This window comes from Melanerpes formicivorus, unplaced genomic scaffold (genome assembly GCF_026170545.1).
Source record: "Melanerpes formicivorus ecotype bairdi unplaced genomic scaffold, bMelFor1.0.p_v2 SCAF_6, whole genome shotgun sequence".
In the NCBI taxonomy this organism is placed as follows: domain Eukaryota; kingdom Metazoa; phylum Chordata; class Aves; order Piciformes; family Picidae; genus Melanerpes; species Melanerpes formicivorus.
Genome location: NW_027142358.1, coordinates 30,400,705 through 30,425,027, shown reverse-complemented (window position 1 = coordinate 30,425,027; position 24,323 = coordinate 30,400,705). Strand labels below are relative to the sequence as shown.

At 49.7% G+C, this 24,323-nt stretch overlaps 1 protein-coding gene across 1 annotated transcript in view; it reads right to left on the bottom strand.

Annotated features, from left to right (window-relative positions):
* TSPAN15 (tetraspanin 15) overlaps positions 1-17,666 on the bottom strand; it is a 34,065-nt gene extending 16,399 nt beyond the window's left edge. The window contains exons 1-4 of the mRNA XM_068140292.1: positions 17,521-17,666; positions 11,480-11,665; positions 6,097-6,171; positions 2,670-2,765 (exon numbers count right to left, since the gene is read on the bottom strand). Of these exons, the coding sequence (XP_067996393.1) occupies positions 2,670-2,765; positions 6,097-6,171; positions 11,480-11,665; positions 17,521-17,616 (453 nt within the window). The 5' untranslated portion in view covers positions 17,617-17,666. The remainder of the gene's footprint in view (positions 1-2,669; positions 2,766-6,096; positions 6,172-11,479; positions 11,666-17,520) is intronic.
* Between the last annotated feature and the right edge of the window lie 6,657 nt (positions 17,667-24,323).

Here is a 24,323-nt window from a genome sequence, read left to right as displayed (position 1 = left end):
TGTTATCTTCACAGAAGCTCTTCTAGGAAATAGAAAACAAAGGGGGAATAAAACAATCTTAAGAGTACTGAGTCCCTGGAGGTGTTTAAAACCAGGCTGGATGAGGCTCTGGCCAGCCTGATCTAGTGTGGGGTGTCCCTGCCCATGGCAGGGGGGTTGGAACTAGTTGGTCCTTGTGGTCCCTTCCAACCCTGACTGATACTATGATACTTAGAACAAGAGGACACAGTCTGTGGCTTTAATTCTTTTCAGTCCTAGAAAAGGATATCACAGAATCACCAAGCTGTGCCAGGGGAAGTTTAGGCTGGAGGTGAGGAGAAAGTTCTTCACTGAGAGAGCTGTTAGCCATTGGAATGTGCTGCCCAGGGAGGCGGTGGAATCACCATCCCTGGAGGTGTTCAAGCGGGGATTGGATGTGGCACTTGGTGCCATGGTTTAGCAGTCATGAGGTCTGTGGTGACAGGTTGGACTTGATGATCTCTGAGGTCTCTTCCAACCTTGGTGATTCTGTGCTACCCTTTCCTAGGACTGAAAAGAATTAAAGCCACAGACAGTGTCCCTCCATCACTCATCAAGCTACTCCTCAAGGTGCCAGAGCAGAGCACTTGCTGCTAAGCTTCACTTTCCATCTTTCCTGAGTTGAAAGTATTATCTTTTCAGGCCTGGACATCATCAAGCAGCGTTTTCACATTCACTCCATCCTGAGCTGCAATATGCTTCTTCAGCTGGTTTTGGGGGGGCTTTCTTTTGCTTTGTTTTGCTGGTTTGTTTGGTTGGTTTGTTTTCAGGGGGGGTGTGTGTGTTTGGGTTTTGTTTGTTTGTTTGTTTAAGGATTGTGACTACATTTGTAATTAAGCCTAAAGGACAAAAAACCAAAGTGTTGCTGTAAGGCAGAAAACCAATGTTACCCAAATATTTTGGGGTCCAGTTCAGTAGAACTACAATCTGGCAAACAAACACTCTGAAGTTTTGCACTGACTTTCCAGAAACCTTCACTCTGTATCTTCAAAGAAGGGGGAAGGAGCAGTTTATTGAATCACTGAAGTGTCTCTTTGCTGGACATGCACATCATTGTGGGCAGTGCATGGAAAGTTTAAAGCATGATGAAGCCCAATGACAGCATTTCCTCAGGATGGTTTGCTCCTGACAAGACTTTCCATGCTAACTGTGTTTTTTCAAAGCAGGCTGCCATCTCCCTAATGATGTCATAAAACATACAGAGCACTGGCTGGAGAGCAGCCAGGCAGAGAGGGACCTGGGGGTGCTGGTCGATGGCAGGCTGAACATGAGCCTGCAGTGTGCCCAGGCAGCCAAGAGGGCCAATGGCATCCTGGTCTGCATCAGGAACAGTGTGGCCAGCAGGAGCAGGGAGGTCATTCTGCCCCTGGACACTGCACTGGTTAGGCCACACCTCGAGTCCTGTGTCCAGTTCTGGGCCCCTCAGTTTAGGAAGGAGGTTGACTTGCTGGAAGGTGTCCAGAGAAGGGCAACAAAGCTGGTGAGGGGTTTGGAACACAGCCCTGTGAGGAGAGGCTGAGGGAGCTGGGGTTGCTTAGCCTGGAGAAGAGGAGACTCAGGGGTGACCTTATTGCTCTCTACAACTACCTGAAGGGAGGTTGTAGACAGGCAGAGGTTGGTCTCTTCTCCCAGGCAACCAGTACCAGAACAAGAGGACATAGTCTCAGGCTGTGCCAGGGGAAGTTTAGGCTGGAGGTGAGGAGAAAGTTCTTCCAAGAGAGAGTGATTGCCCATTGCAATGTGCTGCCCAGGGAGGTGGTGGAGTCCCCATCCCTGGAAGTCCTCGAGAGGGGACTGGATGTGGCACTTGGTGCCATGGTCTAGTCATGAGGTGTTGGGTAACAGGTTGGACTTGATGATCTTTGAGGTCTCTTCCAATCTTAATGATTCTATTGCTAGACCACCCTTAGGAAAAGTCCCTCTCTACCCTTTCTGTAGGGTCCCTTCAGATGCTGGAAGGCAAATATAAGGTCCCCCTCAGAGTCTTCTCTAGGCTGAACAACCTCAGATTCTTTGGAAAACCTTGGGGCAGGCAGCAGAAAACACAAGTGAAAGAATTTGGGTGGAATTTAGGCTGAATTTGTCTGAATCTGGCTGGTTTGCTCAGGCTTTCAGCATCCAAATCACACCTAGCAAGGCAAAAGCTATGTTTTTTTGCCCCCACCTTCTAGCAGTGATCTAGAGGGCTTCAAATGCCAGCTGGGATGCTGAAGGAGCCTGTTCACAGCAACACCACAACAGAAGAGGCACGAGATCTTATCATAGTATCAGTCAGGGTTGGAAGGGACCACAAGGATCATCTAGTTCCAACCCCCCTGCCATGGGCAGGGACACCCCACACTACATCAGCCTGGCCAGAGCCTCAGCCAGCCTGGGCTTAAACACCTCCAGGGACAGGGCCTCAACCACAACCCATTCCAGGGCTTCACCACTCTCATGGGGAAGAACCTCCTCCTCACATCCAGCCTGCATCTCCCCACCTCCAGCTTCATTTCATTCCCCCTAGGTCTATCACTACCTGACATCCTGAGAAGTCCCTCCCCAGCCTTCCTGTAGCCCCCCTTATGTGCCTTATCAGTAAGAATTTGGTTTATCACATCACTCAGGCACTGAATTAGCCCTCGGGGGGGGGGAAAAAGAAACCAACAAACCTGCTTCTGAACAGAATCCATGATGTTCTTGAAGTCTAAATCATCATAGTAATTCTCAATTCCTCTCCTGATGTTATCATTCAAAAAGTTGATTGTCTAGAAGGCAACAACAAAACAAGATCCACAGGTTAAACACACCAAAACCACATGGAACAGCAGGTTAAAGCAACAAGTGTAACTGAGGAGCACAGAAGGAAAGGCTTTGGGTTCCTTTTAAAGAAAGAAAGAGAAAAAAGAAATGCCAGTTAGAAATACATCACAGCACAGTCCTGAAGGGCCAGCCCAGCCCTTCCCTTCCAAGGAAGCAGCCCCACTGCTGGGTTTGTGCTGGGAAGTGCTAACAGTGTGACATCTCCCCAGTGAGCTGCTGCTTTGCTGAGTCTGCAATCATCTCCCTGAGATGGTTCCATTATCCCCAGGCTGGATCCCTCCCAGTTGGCACTGAGACTCTCTTGTCATCTTCTGTGTGACAGAGCAGCAGGTTTGAGCAGTAGGTCTTGGCACTGTGCTCCACACCATGCCCTGGGTGACCAGAACTTTGTGTCTGTTGACCATCTGCCATGAATTTTATCTTCCATCAATTTTGTTTTCCACCATTTTCTTTTCCAAGGAATCCAGAGTTGCCAAATAAAGAGCTTTAATCCATCTTAAACACACAAACCCCAAAGTGTATCTGTGTGTTTCACAGTGGTTGTTTTGAGCAGCAGGGCAGTGGGGTAGTGACAGAGAAAAAAATTCTCTCTCCTCAGCTTGCCACATTAGAAATTAAACCCACAAGGTGCTTTTAAAGCTCAGAAGATGAGGCCAAAACCCCCAGCACAATCACAGCAGAGCAAAACCAGGGACTAATCATAACCAGAATGTAACAATTTTCCTTTCAATCCATCTGCCAAAATGATCAAGGCTAAATCTCCCCAGGTCTGAAGGAAACCTGGAATACAACTACTCATTTTCTCTGCATTACTAGTGGCAACAATTCAAAACAGAACAGAACCCTTACAGTGGTGAAGAGCAGTAAGAGAGGGTTTTGCAGGACTACCCTAACTGGCCAAGAAGAGCAGCAAACTTAAAAGCATAGAATGGCTTAGGTTGGAAGGGACCTTAGAGATCATCTACTCCAACCTCCCTGCCATGGGCAGTGATGCCTTTCAACTAGACTCAGCTGCTTAAGGCCTCATCCAACTTGGCCTTGAACACCCCCAGGGAGGAGGCAGCCACAACCTCCCTGAGCAACCTGTTCCAGAGTCTCACCACCTTCATACTGAAGTACTTCTTCCCAAGACCCAGTTTAAACCTACTCTCCTTCAGCTTCAAACCACTCCCCCTTATCCTGTTGCTAGACATCCTTAGGAAAAGTCCCTCTCTAGCATTCTGGTAGGATCCCTTCAGGTATTGGAAGGCAGCTCTAAGGTCCTCCCAGATTCTTCTCTTCTCCAGGCTGAACAAACCCAGCTCCCTCAGCCTGTCCTCATAGCAGAGGTGTTCCAGCCCTTGGACTATCCTTGTGGTCCTCCTCTGGGCTCACTCCAACAGCTCTTTGTCCCTATGATAGGGACACCAGAACTGGATGCATTATTGAGGTGGGGGTCTCACCAGAGCAGAGCCAAGGGGCAGAATCACAGTATTATCATAGTATCAGTCAGGGTTGGAAGGGACCACAAGGATCATCTAGTTCCAACCCCCCTGCCAGGGGCATGGACACCCCACACTACATCAGGCTGCCCAGAGCCTCAGCCAGCCTGGGCTTAAACACCTCCAGGGATGGGGCCCCAACCACCTCCCTGGACAACCCATTCCACGGGCTTCACCACTCTCATGGGGAAGAACTTCCACCTCACATCCAGCCTGAATCTCCCCACCTCCAGCTTCATCCCATTCCCCCTAGTCCTGTCACTACCTGACATCCTGACAAGTCCTTCCCCAGCCTTCCTGTAGGCCCCCTTCAGATACTGGAATGCCACAGTTAGGTCACCTGGGAGCCTTCTCTTCTGCAGACTGAACAGCCCCAACTCCTTCAGTCTGTCCTCATAGGAGAGGTGCTCCAGCCCTCTGATCAACTTTATTGTCTAGCTGGCCACTGACAGCTCTCATGCCACCTGTATCAGCTTATTTAGACTGGACAGATTTGAGAAGGAAATAGAGAAAGAAATGGGAAAAATCATTGAGACATGCAAAACAACTAAAGAGAGATTAGCACCCTAAGCCTTTACTACCTATTTCCTTCTCCTCCCTTTACCTCATAAAACAAGCACAGAAACCCATCCCTGAGCATAGCTTGCCCTGCTCAGACAGGTAATCCATGTGTCAAGAGAAGCCTGACAGCACACAAACCACACAGCAGGTTTTCTTTGCCCAAATGTCGAGAGCAACTCTCCCTCACCCCCTCAGCAAATACCATCTTTGGCATTTACTTAATTTTCTGCCAGCCAAATTCTCTGCATGCTGTGCTGCCCACACTCCTACACCAGGCAGACTGGATGAGTCTGGTGCTCCCACCACAGCTCAGCATAACTGATGTGGGGCCAAGGCAACACCTACAGCACCGGCTAAGGATGGCTTCTAGAAAGGAAGACAGCTCATCAGGAGTCAAGTTCAGGACTCTGGTCCAGCATGGAGAAAACACTGTCCAGAGAGAACATAACACCATTTCAAGATAACAATGATTTGCTAATGAAAAATACTGGGGGGGGTTTTAAGCTTGTTTTTAATATATATATATCATATGTAACATGAGGAAATGAGATTGGTAAGATGGGGTTGGGGAGAGAAGAGTCTTATTATTCAGCCATCTCCTTTCAATGCTCATGTTTTGCCAGGTTAGAAAGCAAGAAGTCCCAAGTCTAGAGGTCTAGAACTTGCCATAATGAACACATGTAGGTTTGGAAGCATTTCTAACTGAAAAAGAAACATTAAATGCTCTGCTGCCTTCTATTTAGTGAATGTGAATCTTTCTATATGGTCATACCACGCTCATAAATGATGCAGTTTCCTACAGGAAATAGTTGTGTTGCTTATGGATGTGGGCTGGGAAGAGCTGTCTTTTAGATGAGGTGAAACATTTTTGCCACTGAAAATGAAGGAAGTCTCCAAATGCAACTGGAAACCTCCCAAATCAGCGCTCTGACACCCAGAAGGCAAACAGAAGAAAGCATTTGGCAATACATGAAGAAGTTGGAAGCTGATTTTGCCTGTACTGCACATTCTTAGTTACCAGATTTTCTCCAAATTCTTCACTCTGGAATTCATCTTCAGAGTGGGTGGCCAGCTCCACCCACCCCTGAACCCTGGGGAAGTCTGGACCTGCCTTCAGACCTCCACCCATTACTGTGCAGGTGACAAGTGTAGCATCTCTCATTCGCTCAGTAACGCGGCTGTGACACTGCGGGCAGCGCTCTTGGGGATCAAAATCTCAGTGCAAGCAGCTCACCTGGTTTCTGAAGATCAGGGCTACCACTCCACCAGTCAGCTCAATCAGCAAGCAGATACCAAGAATGTACATGAACTGCAGGAAAACAATTGCAAGTGAGTCCCTTAACCCGAACGAACCCCAGCTCCTCCTTCAGTTAGCGCCCTTAAGTCTGTGACATTCAACTGGCAGACAAGATGGCATTTTACAGAGAGATGTAGAATTGTGATTCTGTTCCTCTAAAACTGTTTGTGCAGCAAGAAAGCCTTTTTCTCCTCACTTGAGTCATTCTGGGTTTCACCCAATTGGCAAACACGTTATTTTTTCTCTCTGCTGTGAATGGATTCAAACCCAACAGATGCATTTGTCATGCCAAGAAACAGCTCTCCATAACAGCATCCCAGAGAAGCACACTAATGGGCTGCTACAAGCTTAGTATTTATCTGTTAGCTTTGGGTAAAGCAGTGTTTTAAGATAATCCAAGCCATCTCACAGGATCACAGGATGTTAGGGGTTGCAAGGGACCTCCGGAGATCATTGAGTCCAACCCCCTTGCCAAAGCAGGACCACAGAGTCTAGCACAGGAATGCACTCAGATGGGTCTTGGAAGTCTCTAGAGAAGGAGACTCCACAACCTCCCTGGGGAGCCTGTTCCAGTGCTCTGGGACCCTCACAGTGCAGAAGTTCCTCCTCATGTTGAGGTGGAACCTCCTGTGCTGGAGTTTCCATCCATTACCCCTTGTCCTATCCCAGGGTGCAACTGAGCAGAGCCTGTCCCCTCCCTCTTGACCCCCAGCCCTCAGATATTTATAGACACCTATTAAATCTCCTCCCAGTCTTCCCTTCTCCAGACTAAAAAGCCCCAAGTCTCTCAGCCTCTCCTCATAAGGCACATGTGCCAGTGTTAAATCCAAACTAGCATTACCAGTGTTAAATCAAAGCAAAATGCTGGGCTTAGTAGCTCTTAGTGTGTTGCTTCACAGGAGGAAACTCTGCTGTACTGTGCATTGCCCAGGCAGGCACAGAGGCTGCACAAAGGGCACCAGCAGGACCTACCATCCTCAGTAGGAAGAAAAATGGCATCTATTAGCTCTCCATTTACTCATTCCTGTGTGTACACACACACATGCTCACTCACACACCACCACCACATGTGCATCTGTGACTACTCATCAAAGCCCAGGCAAAATATGAGTAACATCATAGTATCAGTCAGGGTTGGAAGGGACCACAAGGATCATCTAGTTCCAACCCCCCTGCCACGGGCAGGGACACCCCACACTAGATCAGCCTGGCCAGAGCCTCAGCCAGCCTGGGCTTAAACACCTCCAGGGACGGCACCCCAACCACCTCCCTGGACAATCCATTCCAGGGCTTCACCACTCTCATGGGGAAGAACTTCCTCCTCACATCCAGCCTGAATCTCCCCACCTCCAGCTTCATTCCATTCCCCCTAGTCCTATCACTACCTGACATCCTGAGAAGTCCCTCCCCAGCCTTCCTGTAGGCCCCCTTCAGATACTGGAAGGCCACAATTAGGTCACCTCGGAGCCTTCTCTTCTGCAGACTGAACAGCCCCAACTCCTTCAGTCTGTCCTCATAGGAGAGGTGCTCCAGCCCTCTGATCATCCTCCTGGGCCTGCTCTGGACACCTTCCAGCACCTCCAGATCCCTCTTGGAATAGGGGCTCCAGAACTGGACACAGTACTCCAGGTGGGGTGTCACCAGAGCTGAGCAGAGGGGGAGGATCACCTCCCTTGACCTGCTGGCCACACTTCTCCTGATGCAGCCCAGGATCTGATTGGCTTTGCGGGCTGCAAGTGCACACTGAGAGCTCCTGGTGAGCTTCTCCTCCCCCAGCACCCTCAAGTCTCTCTCCTCAGGGCTGCTTTCCAGCCAGTCCCTGCCCAGCCTGGATTTGTGCCTGGGATTGCTTTGACCCAGATGCAGGACCCTGCACTTGCTCTTATTGAACCTCCTGAGGTTGGCTTGTGCCCACCTCTCCAGCCTGTCCAGGTCCCTCTGGATGGCCTCCCTTCCCTCCAGCCTGTCTGCTGCACCACACAGCTTGGTGTCATCAGCAAACTTGCTGAGGGTGCACTCAATGCCACTGTCCATGTCACCCACAAAGATGTTGAACAAGACAGGTCCCAGGACTGATCCCTGAGGGACTCTGCTTGTCGCTGGCCTCCACTGGGACATGGACCCATTGACAGCCACACACATATGAAGAAATCCATAGCAACACCATGAGGTAGCTGCAACATGCCAGTATCTGAAATCCTTTTCCAACCCAAAGGATTCTGCAGGCATGAAAGATGGTAATTAGGTGAATTTAGGTCTGCTCCTTAGCAATGAACTTCATCAGGAGGAAAGTTTCATGGGCTCCTATGGAAATGATCTCTGAAAGATGGTTTAATTTCTGTGCTCTCAATAGTCAGTGTCACAAACTCACTGGACAGATATCTTCTCTCCTGATAAATTTGGAACAAGCCTGAGAAGCAGACACCAGAGACTCCCTTCATTTAAATACCCTACTGGATTTGCCAGCACAATGGGAACAGATAATGTACTTGGGAATAAGACAAGGCCACCCCACCCCACTCAAGAGTGGGGGAAAAAAAAAAGCCTGAGGTCTGACTCTCAGTAGAATTCCAGCTTAATTTCAACATCCACAGTTACTTCTTGCTTTGGCCTACAGTAATTCTTTAGACTGAGCTGTGCTGGAGGTGAAAATGATGGGTTTGTGCTTTATTTCTTGTTAGTCACATGTTCAATTACCATCTGCAACCACAGCATTACACAGGAATTGCTCAGAAATGTCTCCTTTTAGAAAGAGTGGGGAGAAAACCTCTCCCTATCTGTCCCACTTTCATCTCCCTCTTAGGGTCCTTCTCTCAAAGCCCTGCAGTGCCACAAAGCTGGTATCACAACATACACCTTTCCATCTTCCCTGCCTTCCACTTCCCAGCCAAGGGCAGACAGACTTCAGCCACTGGCAGCCTGAAGGGCATCAGCTTGAGCTGGGGTGCTTTTCTCTATCAGCTTCCACTGGGTTGAAACGAGAAGCGTTTGGAGAACCACCAGGGAGCACAGCTCATCTCTACACTTCATGTCCCATCAAGGAAGTTCACACAGCTTTAGGAAATCCCCTGTACCAACAGGGGAAGCTCTCCCTTTGGCCAAGGGGCAGCAGTATTTCCTCTCCTCCAACACAAATCACCCCAGCAGGGCACGTGCCGATGGTATGGGCAGACCAGCAAAAGAGCAGGCACTGTGGTGCCAGGCTGGCACCAAATGGTATGTCAAGAGCTGAGTTTGCTCAAGATCCACACCAACTGATAATAAGTCACATTCCTGGTTGTTTTCCACAAAGCCCTTAACTGCTGGAAAGGCTCTACAGAGGGACCTCGACAGGCTGGACAGATGGGCAGAGTCCAGCGGCATGAGATTGAACACATCCAAGTGCCAGGTTCTGCACATTGGCCACAGCAACCCCAGGCAGTGCTACAGGCTGGGGTCAGAGTGGCTGGAGAGCAGCCAGGCAGAGAGGGACCTGGGGGTACTGGTCGATGGTAGGCTGAACATGAGCCAGCAGTGTGCCCAGGCAGCCAAGAGGGCCAATGGCATCCTGGCCTGCATCAGGAACAGTGTGGCCAGCAGGAGCAGGGAGCTCATTCTGCCCCTGTACACTGCACTGGTTAGGCCACACCTCGAGACCTGTGTCCAGTTCTGGGCTCCTCAGTTTAGGAAGGAGGTTGACTTGCTGGAATGAGTCCAGAGAAGGGCAGTGAAGTTGGTGAGGGGTTTGGAGCACAGCCCTGTGAGGAGAGACTGAGGGAGCTGGGGCTGCTTAGCCTGGAGAAGAGGAGACTCAGGGGTGACCTTATTGCTCTCTACAACTACCTGAAGGGAGGTTGTAGACAGGCAGAGGTTGGTCTCTTCTCCCAGGCAACCAGCACCAGAACAAGAAGACACAGTCTCAGGCTGCGCCAGGGGAGGTTTAGGTTGGATGTTAGGAAGAAGTTCTATACAGAGAGAGTGATTGCCCATTGGAATGGGCTGCCTGGGGAGGTGGTGGAGTCACCATCACTGGAGGTGTTCAGGAGAAGACTTGATGGGGTGCTTGGTGCCATGGGTTAGTTGTTTAGGTGGGTTGGATTGGTTGATGGGTTGGATGTGATGATCTTGAAGGTCTCTTCCAACCTGCTTTATTCCATTCTATTCTAATTATTTTCCCAGCACTGGGCTCTGACCCTGCCCAGTCCTGTCACTGACAAGACAAAATACTGCTGCTCCCTGATGAAGGAGCATCCACAGATGTTAGGTTAGGGGTCTGCTGCCATAAAGCAGTTTTAGATTTAACTACAGTTTACATTTAATTTAAATATACATATTTTTAATACATATATTTTGTGTATATATAGAGATATATAATTATTATTTAATGGTTTGTATTTTCCTGTATTTTTATATATTTAAATAACATTTAAAATCTATAAATATAATATAATGTATAAGTAGTTTCATAGTTTCATTCAGGGTTGGAAGGGACCACAAGGATCATCTAGTTCCAACCCCCCTGCCATGGGCAGGGACACCCCACACTAGATCAGCCTGGCCAGAGCCTCATCCAGCCTGCTCTTAAACACCCCCAGGGACGGGGCCTCGACCACCTCCCTGGACAACCCATTCCAGGGTCTCATCACTCTCATGGTGTGTATCAATACATATAGTTATATTGTATGCATAGAAATTTATGTTCAGTTTTATAACTATACATTTAGAATAAGTTTTACTGCATATATAGAATTATGGGTTTGAGTTCAGATGACACTGAAAAGCAACAGCACTGAGTCTTAGGAAAACAATAAACCCCAACAAGGCTGGGGAGAGGCCTTGAGCACAAGCCCTATGTTTAGGAAGGAGGTTGACTTGCTGGAATGAGTCCAGAGAAGGGCAACAAAGTTGGTGAGGGGTTTGGAACACAGCCCTGTGAGGAGAGGCTGAGGGAGCTGGGGTTGGTTAGCCTGGAGAAGAGGAGGCTCAGGGGTGACCTCATTGCCCTCTACAACTACCTGAAAGGTGGCTGTAGCCAGGAAGGGGTTGGTCTCTTCTCCCAGGCAACCAGCACCAGAACAAGAGGACACAGTCTCAAGCTGTGCCAGGGGAGGTTTAGACTCGAGGTGAGGAGAAAGTTCTTCACCAAGCAAGTTGTTAGCCATTGGAATGTGCTGCCCAGGGAGGTGGTGGAGTCCCCATCCCTGGAGGTGTTCAAGAGGGGATTGGATGTGGCACTTGGTGCCATGGTTTAGCAGTCATGAGGTGTTGGGTGACAGGTTGGACTCGATGATCCTCGAGGTCTCTTCCAACCTTAGTTATACTGTGATACTGTAATACTTACTGCTTGCAGAAGGCATAAGTTGTCCCTTAAAGAAGCCAGAACACCCACAAAAGACACGAGGAACATTACAATACCCAAAAGTATTAAAATAATTGCTGGGGCTAGAAAAGCACTTTCTAGAGTTTTGTACTTCTGCCTTTCAACTTCTGCATAAATCCCAACAGCGAGGACGAGGGCTCCAATCACCTGAAAAAGAGAAGAACCAGGGTGTTACTCCTTCTGCCATCACCCAGCCATGACACTTTGTGAATGAACCTGTGGCTACTCACTTCAGGAGTAATTATGAACAATCATAGTATCATAGTATCATTCAGGGTTGGAAGGGACCACAAGGATCATCTAGTTCCAACCCCCCTGCCATGGGCAGGGCAATGAAAGTCTCAAATCAGTTCAGATGAAAATACAAACAAACCAACCCCCAAAACACCCCACCCACACCTCAAAGACTAAAGCAGAGGAAAGCAGAGTTAGAAAAAACAAACCCTGGGATTTGTATATATGCCAAGCACCACACAAGTTCTAAACCAGCCTGCAACCCACAGTCCCCTTCTATCAGCTCCTACTGTATTTAGGCTCAGTAAATATCAGAGAATTGAATCATAGAATTGTTTGGGTTGTAGGAGATGCCAAGGATCATCTAGATCCAACCCCCCTGCCATGTGCAGGGACACCTCACACTACATCAGGTTGCTCAGAGCCACATCCAGCCTGGCCTTAAAAACCTCCAGAGATGAGGCTTCCACCACCTCCCTGGGCAACCTGTGCCAGTGTCTCACCACCCTCATGGTGAAGAATTTCTTCCTAACATCTGATCTGAATCTCCCCATTTCTGCTTTTGGCCCAGTGTATCCTACACCTCCATTCCTCCTGCCACTGGGGGAAATGCACCCATTCAAAACAAAACCAAACCCTGCAAGTTGCAAAGGACACCCCATTCTCCAGCACTACCAGATAAAGCTGCCAAGTGAGGCAAGAAGTGATGCACTTCATGGAACGCAGGAAAAATGCTTGGAGCAAAATAATCATAGCAAAGTCAAAATCAATTGGTATTAATCCCACAGCATGCCTTAAGTTGGGTCAAAAAATGCAGAATTTGAGTTTTAATCATGAAAACTGCAGTGGAAAAACTTTACTGCTGGCTGCAACAGCCAGGCACATCCTCAGGGAAGAGCCCAGGTTCAAATCAGTCATTTTGGCAACCAGCCTTCACCTTTTCTGACCCAACCTCTCAGCACTGCCCCCGAGTCTGCTCCCTGCACAAGAGCAGCAAGTTCCTGCAATACAAGCTTTTGATCTCACATGGTACATCCCAAAGGTCTAGGTGGATATGTGACATAAGGAGATCTTATTGCAGCCTTCCAATATCTTAAGGGTGCCTACAAGAAAGCTGGGGAGGGACTTTTTAGGGTGTCAGGTAGTGACAGGACTGAAGTGTGGCTCAGGGGAGACCTTCTTGCTGTCTACAACTCCCTGAAGGGAGGTTGTAGCCAGGAGGGGGTTGGTCTCTTCTTCCAGGCAACCAGCACCAGAACAAGAGGACACAGTCTCAAGCTGCACCAGGGGAAGTTTAGGCTCAAAGTGAGGAGAAAGCTCTTCACTGAGAGAGTTGTTAGCCATTGGAATGTGCTGCCCAGGGAGGTGGTGGAGTCACCATGCCTGGAGGTGTTCAAGAGGGGACTGGACGTGGCACTTGGTGCCATGGTTTAGTCATGAAGTGTGTGGTGACAGGTTGGACTTGATGATCTTTGAGGTCACTTCCAACCTTGTTGATTCTATGATTCTCCTGCAAGCTCTGAAGCACTGACAACAAGCTCAATACTTGCCTGGCAGATTATCTGCTTAGAAAATTAAAACAAAACAAAACCCCCAAAACAAACCAACCAAAACCCATACAAAAAAGCTCCAAAACAAACAAACCAAATAAAATAAACAACCCAACAACCCCAACAACAACAAAAACCAAAATACTGAACATAAACCACCAGCATTATCTGAATTGTGGAAGTGTGTTGCTTCAAGACTGGAAAAGTTACTGAGATTACTTTCTTAGCCAGAGTTTTCTCATCAAAACTTTCCACTTTAAAGATTCAAAGGTGTCAGTGGGTAAAAACAAATCTGCTTTCCCACTTCAGGAGTTTAAAATATACAGATACATACAGATGTATTTGTACATCAGAGCATCACCAAGGTTGGAAGAGACCTCAAAGACCATCAAGTCCAACCTGTCACCACAGACCTCATGACTAGACCACACATACCTGCAGGTACCTTCATGCCCTTTCATCTCTACTTTGCTCACACACCCTCCAAGACCACTTCTAGCCTTTGAAGTGCACATGAAACTTTGTTCCTGCCTTTTGCTTTCCCAAACCAGCCTAGCTGAAAAAGAACACACCCCCCCCAAAAAATTCCCCATCCCCATTACAGCTTTTGCTGCCCCAAGGACCACAGTAGCCAAAATCACATCCCAGGGAAATGAAGGGCTTGGACAGGAAGCTTCTCGCCATGCCTCTGCTCTCTCCTAGAAGTGCCTCAAGAATCCCGTGTCAGGATACCAGACACTGTGTCACCCCCCATGAAGAGGAGTGGAAAATACCCCAGTAATGAAACTGCCTTTAACAACCCCAAATTAACTGTTCTGCAGGTGGTTTGAGGCAGAGGGCACGTGCCTGCAGGGAGGCAGGAGGGCTTCGTGCTGCCTTCAGCAGCAGGAGCACTGCTCTGCCAGGGGAAAAGCATCAGCTAACAAACAAAAGCTCTGAGCCTTGTTGTAGATTAGAGACACACACCTGTGCATTCCAAGCTTTACAAAGATTTCTGAAGCAGAAAAAACTGTTATGGGCAGGGAAAAGCACAGAATGATAAATCCTCATTTCCTAAGAGCAGGATTTATGCTTTTATTATCTTTGCTTTTTGTTTTAGCAGCTATCCTATGAGGACAGACTGAAGGAGTTGGGGCTGTTCAGTCTGGAGAAGAGAAGGCTCCCAGGTGACCTAATTGTGGCCTTCCAGTATCTGAAGGGGGCTACAGGAAGGCTGGGGAAGGACTTCTCAGGATCTCAGGTAGTGATAGGACTAGGGGGAATGGAATGAAGCTGGAGGTGGGGAGATTCAGGCTGGATGTGAGGAGGAAGTTCTTCACCATGAGAGTGGTGAGACCCTGGAATGGGTTGTCCAGGGAGGTGGTCGAGGCCCTGTCCCTGGAGGTGTTTAAGAGCAGGCTGGCTGAGGCTCTGGCCAGGCTGATCTAGTGTGGGGTGTCCCTGCCCATGGCAGGGGGGTTGGAACTAGATGATCCGTGTGGTCCCTTCCAACCCTGAATGAAACTATGAAATAGAAAGCTTTTCAAACCCTGAGCACGGTCAAACCAGTGTCAACAATTATTTACACCAAGCAGATGTCCTAACCTCACAACCATCCCACCCGTGTCCCTTCCTGTCACCAGGGGTGGAAACGCAGCTCGCACGTAGCGTCTGCGCTGTTTACATCCTGCAGCCTTCACAACAGCTCCCAGTTTGGCCATTCAAACTTAGGCTGCAGGAAAAATCTGCTGGACTTGATTGGTGTTAAATGAGTGCTGACCAGCAAATGCCCAGGGACTTTCTCTGAGGCTTTTGCATGCACAGAAGTTGCTGTTCCAAAGATGAAGGAAAGCAATTTCTTTGCGAGCAGCGGTTTTAACTCTGTATTTACAGCGCTCAAAGTGCCCGCTCTTCTGTTCGAAATCCTGCATGTTGTTTCAGCCAGGCAAGAAAATTCACATTGCTGCCTCCTTTGCCAGCAAAATTATTGCCTGAAAAGGTTCCAGTGATGACTGGCTTGTAAAATAAGCCCTGAGTGACACGGGCAGACACAGCAGCCATGAGGCCTGGAGTAAACATCCCCTCCGGCACTCCCAGCGATGCCTTCATTTCCTCTCTGCCTTGGGATAAAGCTGATATTGAGTTCCTGGTGATTTTAAGCAATCCCAGGGACTCGAATCCGGGTGTTCATCACTCACCATTATCTCATCACCAGAGAAACAGCAACAGCAGGGAGGAAACCCAGTGGCCTCAGCGTCCCGTACTGAGCCAAAGCCCCCCACAAAGCAGCCAAAGAAGACAAAATCATCCAAAATTCAAGCAAGCCAACACTCTGCTGCCAAACTTTACTCCCATTTACACCAATCTGAAAATTAATTAAGTCAGCAAGAGGAATGCAGCTGGGAAAAGAACCAGACACTGATATTTAGTGGTAATGAGCTCTGCTTTACTGAGCTAGAATAAAAGACAGTTCTGAGAGGGAAAGCCACGCGCTGCACCTCGCACAATGTGGCGTGTGTTTGGCCTGAAGACCAGGGACAGGCTGCTCAGCACCACCAAACGTCACCAAGCTCCCATCCTTCCCCTTCCCACAGCCCCTGTCAGGCCTGCCGCCCTCTCTCCCTCCCCAGGCAGAGCTGACAAACGGAAGCTCTTGGTCATAAACAAGGGCAGAGCGTTGCAAATCCACAGCAAGCGACTACAAAGAGTAAATAAAACCCTCAAGCTGCTTGAAAGAAGCTTTGTCCTCTGGGGAGACAGAGAGAAACATTTCAGAAGGGTCCTTTTTCTGCTACCAGATTAGTATTTACATCCCACCAGCAAGGGGCCTTGCTGCCAACGGAAAATGCAGAGTAGACAATGTGCCTGGTTTTTCATCGAGGACAAACTTATTATGTAAAAAGAGTCTGAAAAGTAATGCAACAAATGTCCCTTTTCTGAACATCACAGCTGTGGAATAGCTGCTGTGGAGCAACGCAGGGAACACCAGCAGGCTAAACCCAAGGGGTTTCCTTGTTGGTTTGTCTGCTAAGGCAAAAGACTTAACCTGACCTAGTTAAAGACGTCCCCGCTCACCGTGCGGGGCTTGGATAAGGTGACCTCTGAGGGTCCCTTCTAGCCCAGCACATTCTATGACTCTGAATGGATATCCAGGATCCTGAACAGTCTCATCTACACCCAAACACTTTGTATATCCCTTTCTGCTCACCCTTAAGTCATAGCTTTAATCACACACCCACTATCAAGCCTGCTGGATCTAAACCTCCGAAACCTCTTCTCCCCCACAACACTGGCAACAGCTTTGCACTCCCGCCTTGCAAATACCGTGTTAACTGAGAGGGGAAACACAGCCCAGCAAAACAAGAGCTTAAACAGGATAAAACTCAAAGAGCCAGAAAGAAAGGCTGCCTAAGCACCTTGGACCTCAGTGCAGCCTGCAGCCAGCCCAACCAAGTAGCACCACCCCAGTGTCTCAGAGCCGGGAAAAAAAAGCACCTTTTAAATCAGGGTCCTTAGAAGGAGCCCAGGCACTCCTTCCAGCCGGGGGGTGCCAGCTTAGGGTGAAATTGCCACCTTTGAGAAGTCAGTGGGAACAGCCTGGACCCACCGCCTGGTGACAGCAGGTGGGTTTACCTGCCTGCAGGCAGCCAGCGTGAAGCGCCTGCAAGTTTTCAAGCCAAGGCTGGGAAAAGGCGTTCTCCTACTGACTGGTGACTGGATCTGGAGGGCAAAGGCTTTATTTGCCCGGCTTACCTTGCCTCTAGGGGGAAAAAAACACACCATTTTAACGGCCACCTAAATGATTTCTAGCGGCCAAACTTTCAACCCTGCAAGTTCCCATCCGCCAAAACCAGTTTGTCGCTGCCTGGGGAAGGCCAAGCCGCTTACACCCACAGCCACAGGTGTGCCGGCCGCCGGCTCCGCAGCGGAAGCGCTAATTACAGCCCAAACCTCGGGGCCCGGCGTGAGGGAGACAACCCCCAGATTCCCCCGGGGGCCGGCATGAGGGAGACACCCCCCAGCTCCCCCCGGGGCCCGGCCTGGGGGACACAGCCCCCAGCTCCCCCCGGGGCCCGGCGGAGACAACCCCCAGCTCCCCCCGGGGCCCGGCGTGGGGGAGACACTCCGCAGGTCCCCCCGGGGCCGCCTGAGGCGCAGCCCCCTCCCTTCCTGGGGCTTTGGGAGCGCTGCCGCCCCCCGCCCTCTCCCCCCACGCGTGGGCAGCCGCCCCCCGCTCACCCAGAAGGTGGTGGAGTAGGTGATGAGGGTGAGCTTGAGGCAGAGGTAGGAGAAGCGGCCGCAGTACCGCACTTGCTCCGCGTCCCCCGCCGCCATCCTCCCACTCGCGCAGCACCTGCTGCCGCCAGACCGCAGCCTGCCGCCGGCCCTGCCCTACCCTGCCCGCCCCTTTCACGGCGGAGGGAGGGAGGGAGGGAAGGGAACGGCCGTCCTACCGGGCGGGCTCGTAGCTACCGCCTTCGCTTCCGGGAGCGGGATGGGCTGGGGGATCACAGTATCACTAAGGTTGGATCGTCTCCACGAGTGGGGAGCACGGCGTGGAAAAAGACCTAACAGGGAGGGGACAAGCCCCGGAGCGCTGCCGGCCGCGGCTGCTGCTTTGTCCCGCAGCTGGGGCCGCCAGAAAAGAAGTGCATCTGCTCAGAGCCATCGAACGCTGCTGCCGGAGCCAGAGCAAGGCAGGCTCCCCACACCCCCCCCATCCGCCTCTTCAGGCAGAAACACACCTGCCCGGCTGCTGGAGGGGGTTGGATTCAGCATCCATAGACGTCACAACCTCTTCTCCCAGGGAACAAGCGATAGGACAAGAAGAACGGGCCTGAAGTTGCACCAGAGGAAGTTTAGGTCGAATATTACCCAAAAAATTCCTTTTCTGCAAGAGTGGCCAGACATTGGAAGAGGCTGCCTGGGGAGATGGTGGAGTCACCATCCCTAGAGATGTTAAAAAAGCGTGTAGGCATGGCACTTGGTGACATGGTTTAATGGCCATGGTGGTGTTGGGTTGATGGTTACACTCAGTGGGCTTAGAGGTCTTTTCCAACCTTAATCATTCTGTGAACACAAAGCAGAATTCCTGCATTCTACAGCGGGGCAGCTCTGGAATGACAGGGAATTCACCTTTTCATTATAGCCCCCAGGCAAAGAGGGGCCCATCCTGCAAGTACCACCACCAGTTCAGCAGTGACCAGGCACAGCGCCTGACATTTTCTGTCAGTGTGGGGGTTTGCCCACGTCCAACAGCCAGGACAGTGGGGCAGTGTTGGGTTTCACACTGCCATCATGAACTGCAAACACCATTCATGCCTACGAGATGAAATAAGCCCTTTCAAGCTGGCAGTGCTGCACTCCTGTCCCACAAAGGATTCTATTTTCCTTTCGGGGGAAAAAAAGTCTCATTCAAAGGGGCAGACAACAGTCACAGAGCTGGTTGATGCATCCTGGCCCAAAGCAGGGACAGACAGCATTGAAAATCAGTGTCTGGCATCAGAGAAGATGAAGTGCAGCAGTGTTTATTCTGAAGTTACCCAGTAGAGAGACTGGGAAAGCTCCGAGCTGTGTATGTAAAGCTATATAAGTGCTCAGTCACGTATCATTTTGCTAGGCATGTACAATAAACCAGTAGTTGCTACCCAAACCATTTTTGTAAAGCTTTAAAAACACCCCTGGATAACTCTGTTATTAAAAGTGCTGTTGCTTATGCACGCAGTGCTGAACTCTGCTGCTGGGGAACAAATAGTCCAGCCCAGCTCTTTGCCAGCAACATAACAACAGCTCATCACCTCTTACATTCCTGACAGTAAGACATAAACTAATGTCCAAAAGCATTCATCTCCTAACATATCAACGAGTTCAGTTTTGAGGCAAATTTGCAAACGCTCCTGACACTTACCAAGGGCTTGCAGGCTGGAAATCACATCGTGTACCGTGTAAGCTCTGAGAATTAGAGGCTACCGCACGTTCTTCACATCTCAACGGGCACCGTTTGCATCCAAATACATTCCTGTTTCTTATGCTTCTATGAGCAGGTGACAAAATTAATAGATGTGGGGCAAGCAACTGATGTCATTTACCTGGACCTGAGCAAAGCCTTCGACACTGTCCCGCACCACATCCTGGTCTCCAGGCTGGTGACACATGGGTTTGATGGGTGGACCACTAGATGGATAAGGAACTGGCTTGATGGCCGCACCCAAAGAGTGGCTGTCAATGGCTCCATGTCCCAGTGGAGGCCAGTGACAAGCGGAGTCCCTCAGGGATCAGTCCTGGGACCTGTCTTATTCAACATCTTTGTGGGTGCCATGGACAGTGGCATTGAGTGCACCCTCAGCAAGTTTGCTGATGACACCAAGCTGTGTGGTGCAGCAGACAGGCTGGAGGGAAGGGAGGCCATCCAGAGGGACCTGGACAGGCTGGAGAGGTGGGCACAAGCCAACCTCATGAGGTTCAACAAGAGCAAGTGCAGGGTCCTGCATCTGGGTCGAGGCAATCCCAGGCACAAATCCAGGCTGGGCAGTAACTGGCTGGAAAGTAGCCCTGAGGAGAGAGACTTGGGGGTGCTGGTGGACAAAAAGCTCAACATGAGCTCTCAGTGTGCACTTGCAGCCCGCAAAGCCAATCAGATCCTGGGCTGCATCAGGAGAAGTGTGGCCAGCAGGTCGAGGGAGGTGATCCTCCCCCTCTACTCAGCCCTGGTGAGACCCCACCTGGAGAACTCCATCCAGTTCTGGAGCCCCTATTACAAGAGGGATGTGGAGGTGCTGGAACGTGTCCAGAGAAGGGCCATGAGGATGATCAGAGGGCTGGAGCACCTCTCCTATGAGGACAGACTGAAGGAGTTGGGGCTGTTCAGTCTGGAGAAGAGAAGGCTCCAAGGTGACCTAATTGTGGCCTTCCAGTATCTGAAGGGGACCTACAGGAAGGCTGGGGAAGGACTTCTCAGAATCTCAGGTAGTGATAGGACTAGGGGGAATGGAATGAAGCTGGAGGTGGGGAGATTCAGGCTGGATGTGAGGAGGAAGTTCTTCACCATGAGAGTGGTGAAGCCCTGGAATGGGTTGTCCAGGGAGGTGGTCGAGGCCCCGTCCCTGGGGGTGTTTAAGAGCAGGCTGGATGAGGCTCTGGGCAGCCTGATCTAGTGTGGGGTGTCCCTGCCCAATGCAGGGGGGTTGGAACTAGATGATCCTTGTGGTCCCTTCCAACCCTGAATGAAACTATGAAACTATGCTTTTCCCTTGTTGTGTATTTAACTAAGCTAACAGTTTTGGTTTTACTGTCCTAAAGCCATACCTCATTGTTTGTGCCCTGATTTCAGCAAACAAAATTTCAGGGCACGACCAGCTGGATGGGGAAGCCAATTAAAAGGACTGTTCATTTTCCTGTTGTTTTCACTCCAAACTGAGCCAGTACATCAAAACAGCTTCCTGTTATGAAACAAACTGAATAATCCTTTTCTTTGTCTGAACCCCAGACTTTGTCTAGACAATGAAATGGAAGGATTTCTGGCCACTATCAGTACAGCTTAACAGCAAATGGTGGCTTAAAGCAAGATGAATTACCTGAGGTGCTGAGGGTCCTTCTTGGTTGCACTCTCTCCATCTCAGCCTGATGCAGCACAGAGCTTCTGTTTTCCAGCCAAGAGTTTGGCATCTCTGCCAGCATCCAGGCAGACCATAGTTTCATAGTTTCATTCAGGGTTGGAAGGGACCACAAGGATCATCTAGTTCCAACCCTCCTGCCATGGGCAGGGACACCCCACACTAGATCAGGCTGCCCAGAGCCTCATCCAGCCTGCTCTTAAACACCCCCAGGGACGGGGCCTCGACCACCTCCCTGGACAACCCATTCCGGGGTCTCACCACTCTCATGGTGAAGAACCTCCTTGCATTACAGCATCTGCTCCTGAGGCCATCCAATGGCTCAGGTAGTGGTGGTTCTGTTCATGCTAAGGATCAGTAACTTCAACATTTCCTCCCTCACCTCCAGGGCTACCAGGGTTGTTGTGAGCATGTACAAAGCATGGTAGGTCCTGTGGTCAGTCTTCAAAAGCTGTGGTCTGCAGAGCATTTGACCCAGGACTTTAAGTGGTCTGCAGGAACAAAAAGTGGGCACTTCACCAAGGAGCTTCAGAAAGGCCCTGAGCTTTTCAGAACTACCTGTTTCATTTCTGCTCTTTTCTTCCAGTTCCCACCTAGCTGATAAAGCTGCAGCCTGGTTCCATTTTGCCCCACCCGAGGTGGATGCTCATGGCCCTCACATCCCATGCTCAGAGCTGTCCCCTAGACAAAAGCCCTTCCTCCCAAAGCAGACTCCAATATGATTAAAGCCTCTAGTGCCTGTATTACTCAGTGTTATTGTTCCAAAACACAAAATGCACCTTATTCACCCTTCCTGACCTTGCAGACCCACATCTTTTGTTTGCATCTCTCACCCTTTGCTCAGGCAGGCCTGGGACAGGTGACTCAGCACGGGAAGGTTTGGCCTTGAACAATCCTGCCCATAATAAAACCAACAGTAAACCCAGCCAACCCCAAGCCCCCTGCTTTCAAATCATCCCTTTTCCTAGGGTAACTCCAAAACCATTGGAAGGGTAGGGTTTGCCCACAGTCCCAGGCAAGTGTGAGTTTCCTGAGGAATGTGGAGTAAAATTCCCTCCAGTTTGAAAGTCACAAGGCTGATAGCACAGGCTGCATTGCTGGCTGGGGTCCAGCATGATAACCTTGTCAATGCACAACCAGCAAATGAACAAAAGGTGTGGGTGTGGATAAATGAAAGCAAGTCCCTGATGACTTGTGTGATGAAACGTTGATCAATGGGTGGCTGCTCTCTGATTACCACCCCAGTTACAGATCAGAGACCAGGGAAGGTGGTTCACAAGGAGGACTGTAGGAAACATAGAATCACAGAATGGTCAGGTCCAGAAAGGGCCTCCAAAGGTCATCCAGTCCACCCTCCCCACAGTCAGCAGGGACATCCTCAACTAGATCAGGATGCCCAGGGCCTTGTTGAGCCTCACCTTGAATATGTCCAGGGATGGGACCTCAACCCTAGGCAACCTGTTCCAGTGTTCACCACCCTCATAGTAAAGAACTTGTTCCTAACAACCCATCTAAATATGCTCTTCTCCATCTTAAAGCCATTGCCCCTTCTCCTGACACTACAGACCTTTATAAACAATCCCTCTGCAGCCTTTTTGTAGGCCCCCTTCAGGTACTGGAAAGCTGCTATTAGGTCTCCCTGGTGCCTCCTCTTTTCCAGGCTGAACAACCCCCATTCCCTCAGCCTGTCCTCATAGCAGAGGTGTTCCAACCCCTTGATCTTTCTCATGTGGTTTTGCAGCTTCTGGGTAAGGCAGTGAGTGGGCTTACCTGGGCTTACCATCTTGAGGAGAAGGAGATACTGCATGTAGTACTACAGGTAATCATCTTGATAAAACAACACTTGGATAATACTGACTCAGAGATGGGTTAATGGAAGGCTGCCTCCAGACGTTAATGAAGCAAGAAGAGGCCCTGGGGTGGGGTGAGCTGGTGGAAAAAAAGGGATCCTGAACTGGTAAATAGTGCCCTGTTACGGAAGAGCCTGGCACAGCTGCAGCTCCAGGAATTAGAGGAGCTGGAAAACCACTGCCATCGTTTTAATATCTGAAAACAACTTTTAATACCTGGAACACTTCTAGCTTCCAGCAGAGCAGTCATAAGCCAGTGCCAAGTTCTCTTTGAAATCTCAACCTCGACGTGTTGCTTATGTTTATGTCACTTAGTGCAAAGCTGAGGGCAGGCAAGAGCACTATGTGCAGAGCAGAGATGGGAGTCAAGGGTTCCTCTTTCCCACAAGGGCCAGACACTGCTCCTTGCATGCATGAGGCCAGCGCTTTTCTGCAGCACACACTGGGGAGGGGGATGCAGCAGCCCAGGGGAGTGACCCTGGTTCAGCCCCTCACCATCACATTGTGTGGGGAGCTTGGGAGTTAAGGCTCCTCTGAATGTTTCTATGCTAGAGAGCAGCCAGAGCAGAATTTCTGGAGCTCTGGGTGAGATTCTGGGTGCCAACTCCTCACTGCACCTTTATTAGAAAACCCAGCTGAGGTCTGGCCCCACAAATGCCTCTCTCCTGGCATGATTCACCGGTGACCCTTCGAGCACCAAAAGGACACATAGCTGTAATTTAAGTAAACTGAATCATACCCAATCTACTAAATATGGCTGGGCAGCTTATCTTATATAATGTAAAACTTATTGCTATCATATAATATTCATATGAAATAAATCACACAAAGTCAAATGACTTAACCATGTGGATAAGCCTCCAAATTGTCCTCTTGCAGAGAGCAAGACCACTGGGCTAAAATGACACTCAATATATTTTGTTTCTTCCTTGCTGTAAGAGCTTGCAGGAAGCTAGGAAAGGCCCTGGAAACAAAAGGACTGCAGGAATGCTAAACCTGGCAGAGTAGCTACTCTTGCACTTAAGCTTACAAAATCCTGCTATAACAGCATGTCCATTTCAGAGGTTATTTCAAAACAGAGAGGGGGGAAAACTTTCAAGTACCACTTTGCCACATCTCATTTGATGTCAAATTGGATGTTTAGATTTCGCTTGCAAGAGGCTCCACCTCCTCTCCAAGTTGCCTTAAAAACTGTGGAGGTTTTATCCCAGTACAGCTCCTGCCTTGCACTTCACTGTTACACAGGCAAAGAAAACCAAGTGCAACCCTGTGTCCTGCTGCAGAGGATTCAGACACCTGGTGCCTCAGAAAAACCAATGCCCTAAAGAAGAAGGATTTCCACTTAGATAGTTTTCTGGCTCCATACTCCCATTTGTATTTTCTTTGTCCTAAAAATAATCTAAAGGAAGACATTGCCTGCCACTGAGTTGGAAAACACCTTCCTTCCCCTCCTCTCTCTTTTTTTTTCCCCCCTTCCTTTTTTCTTTTTCACTTTCAGGGGGGGAAAATAAGAAAAGCTCAAGGGGAAGAGTTGTTCGTAGCTTTTTGCTCTTCAGGTGGAGGTTAAAATGCCAGGCAA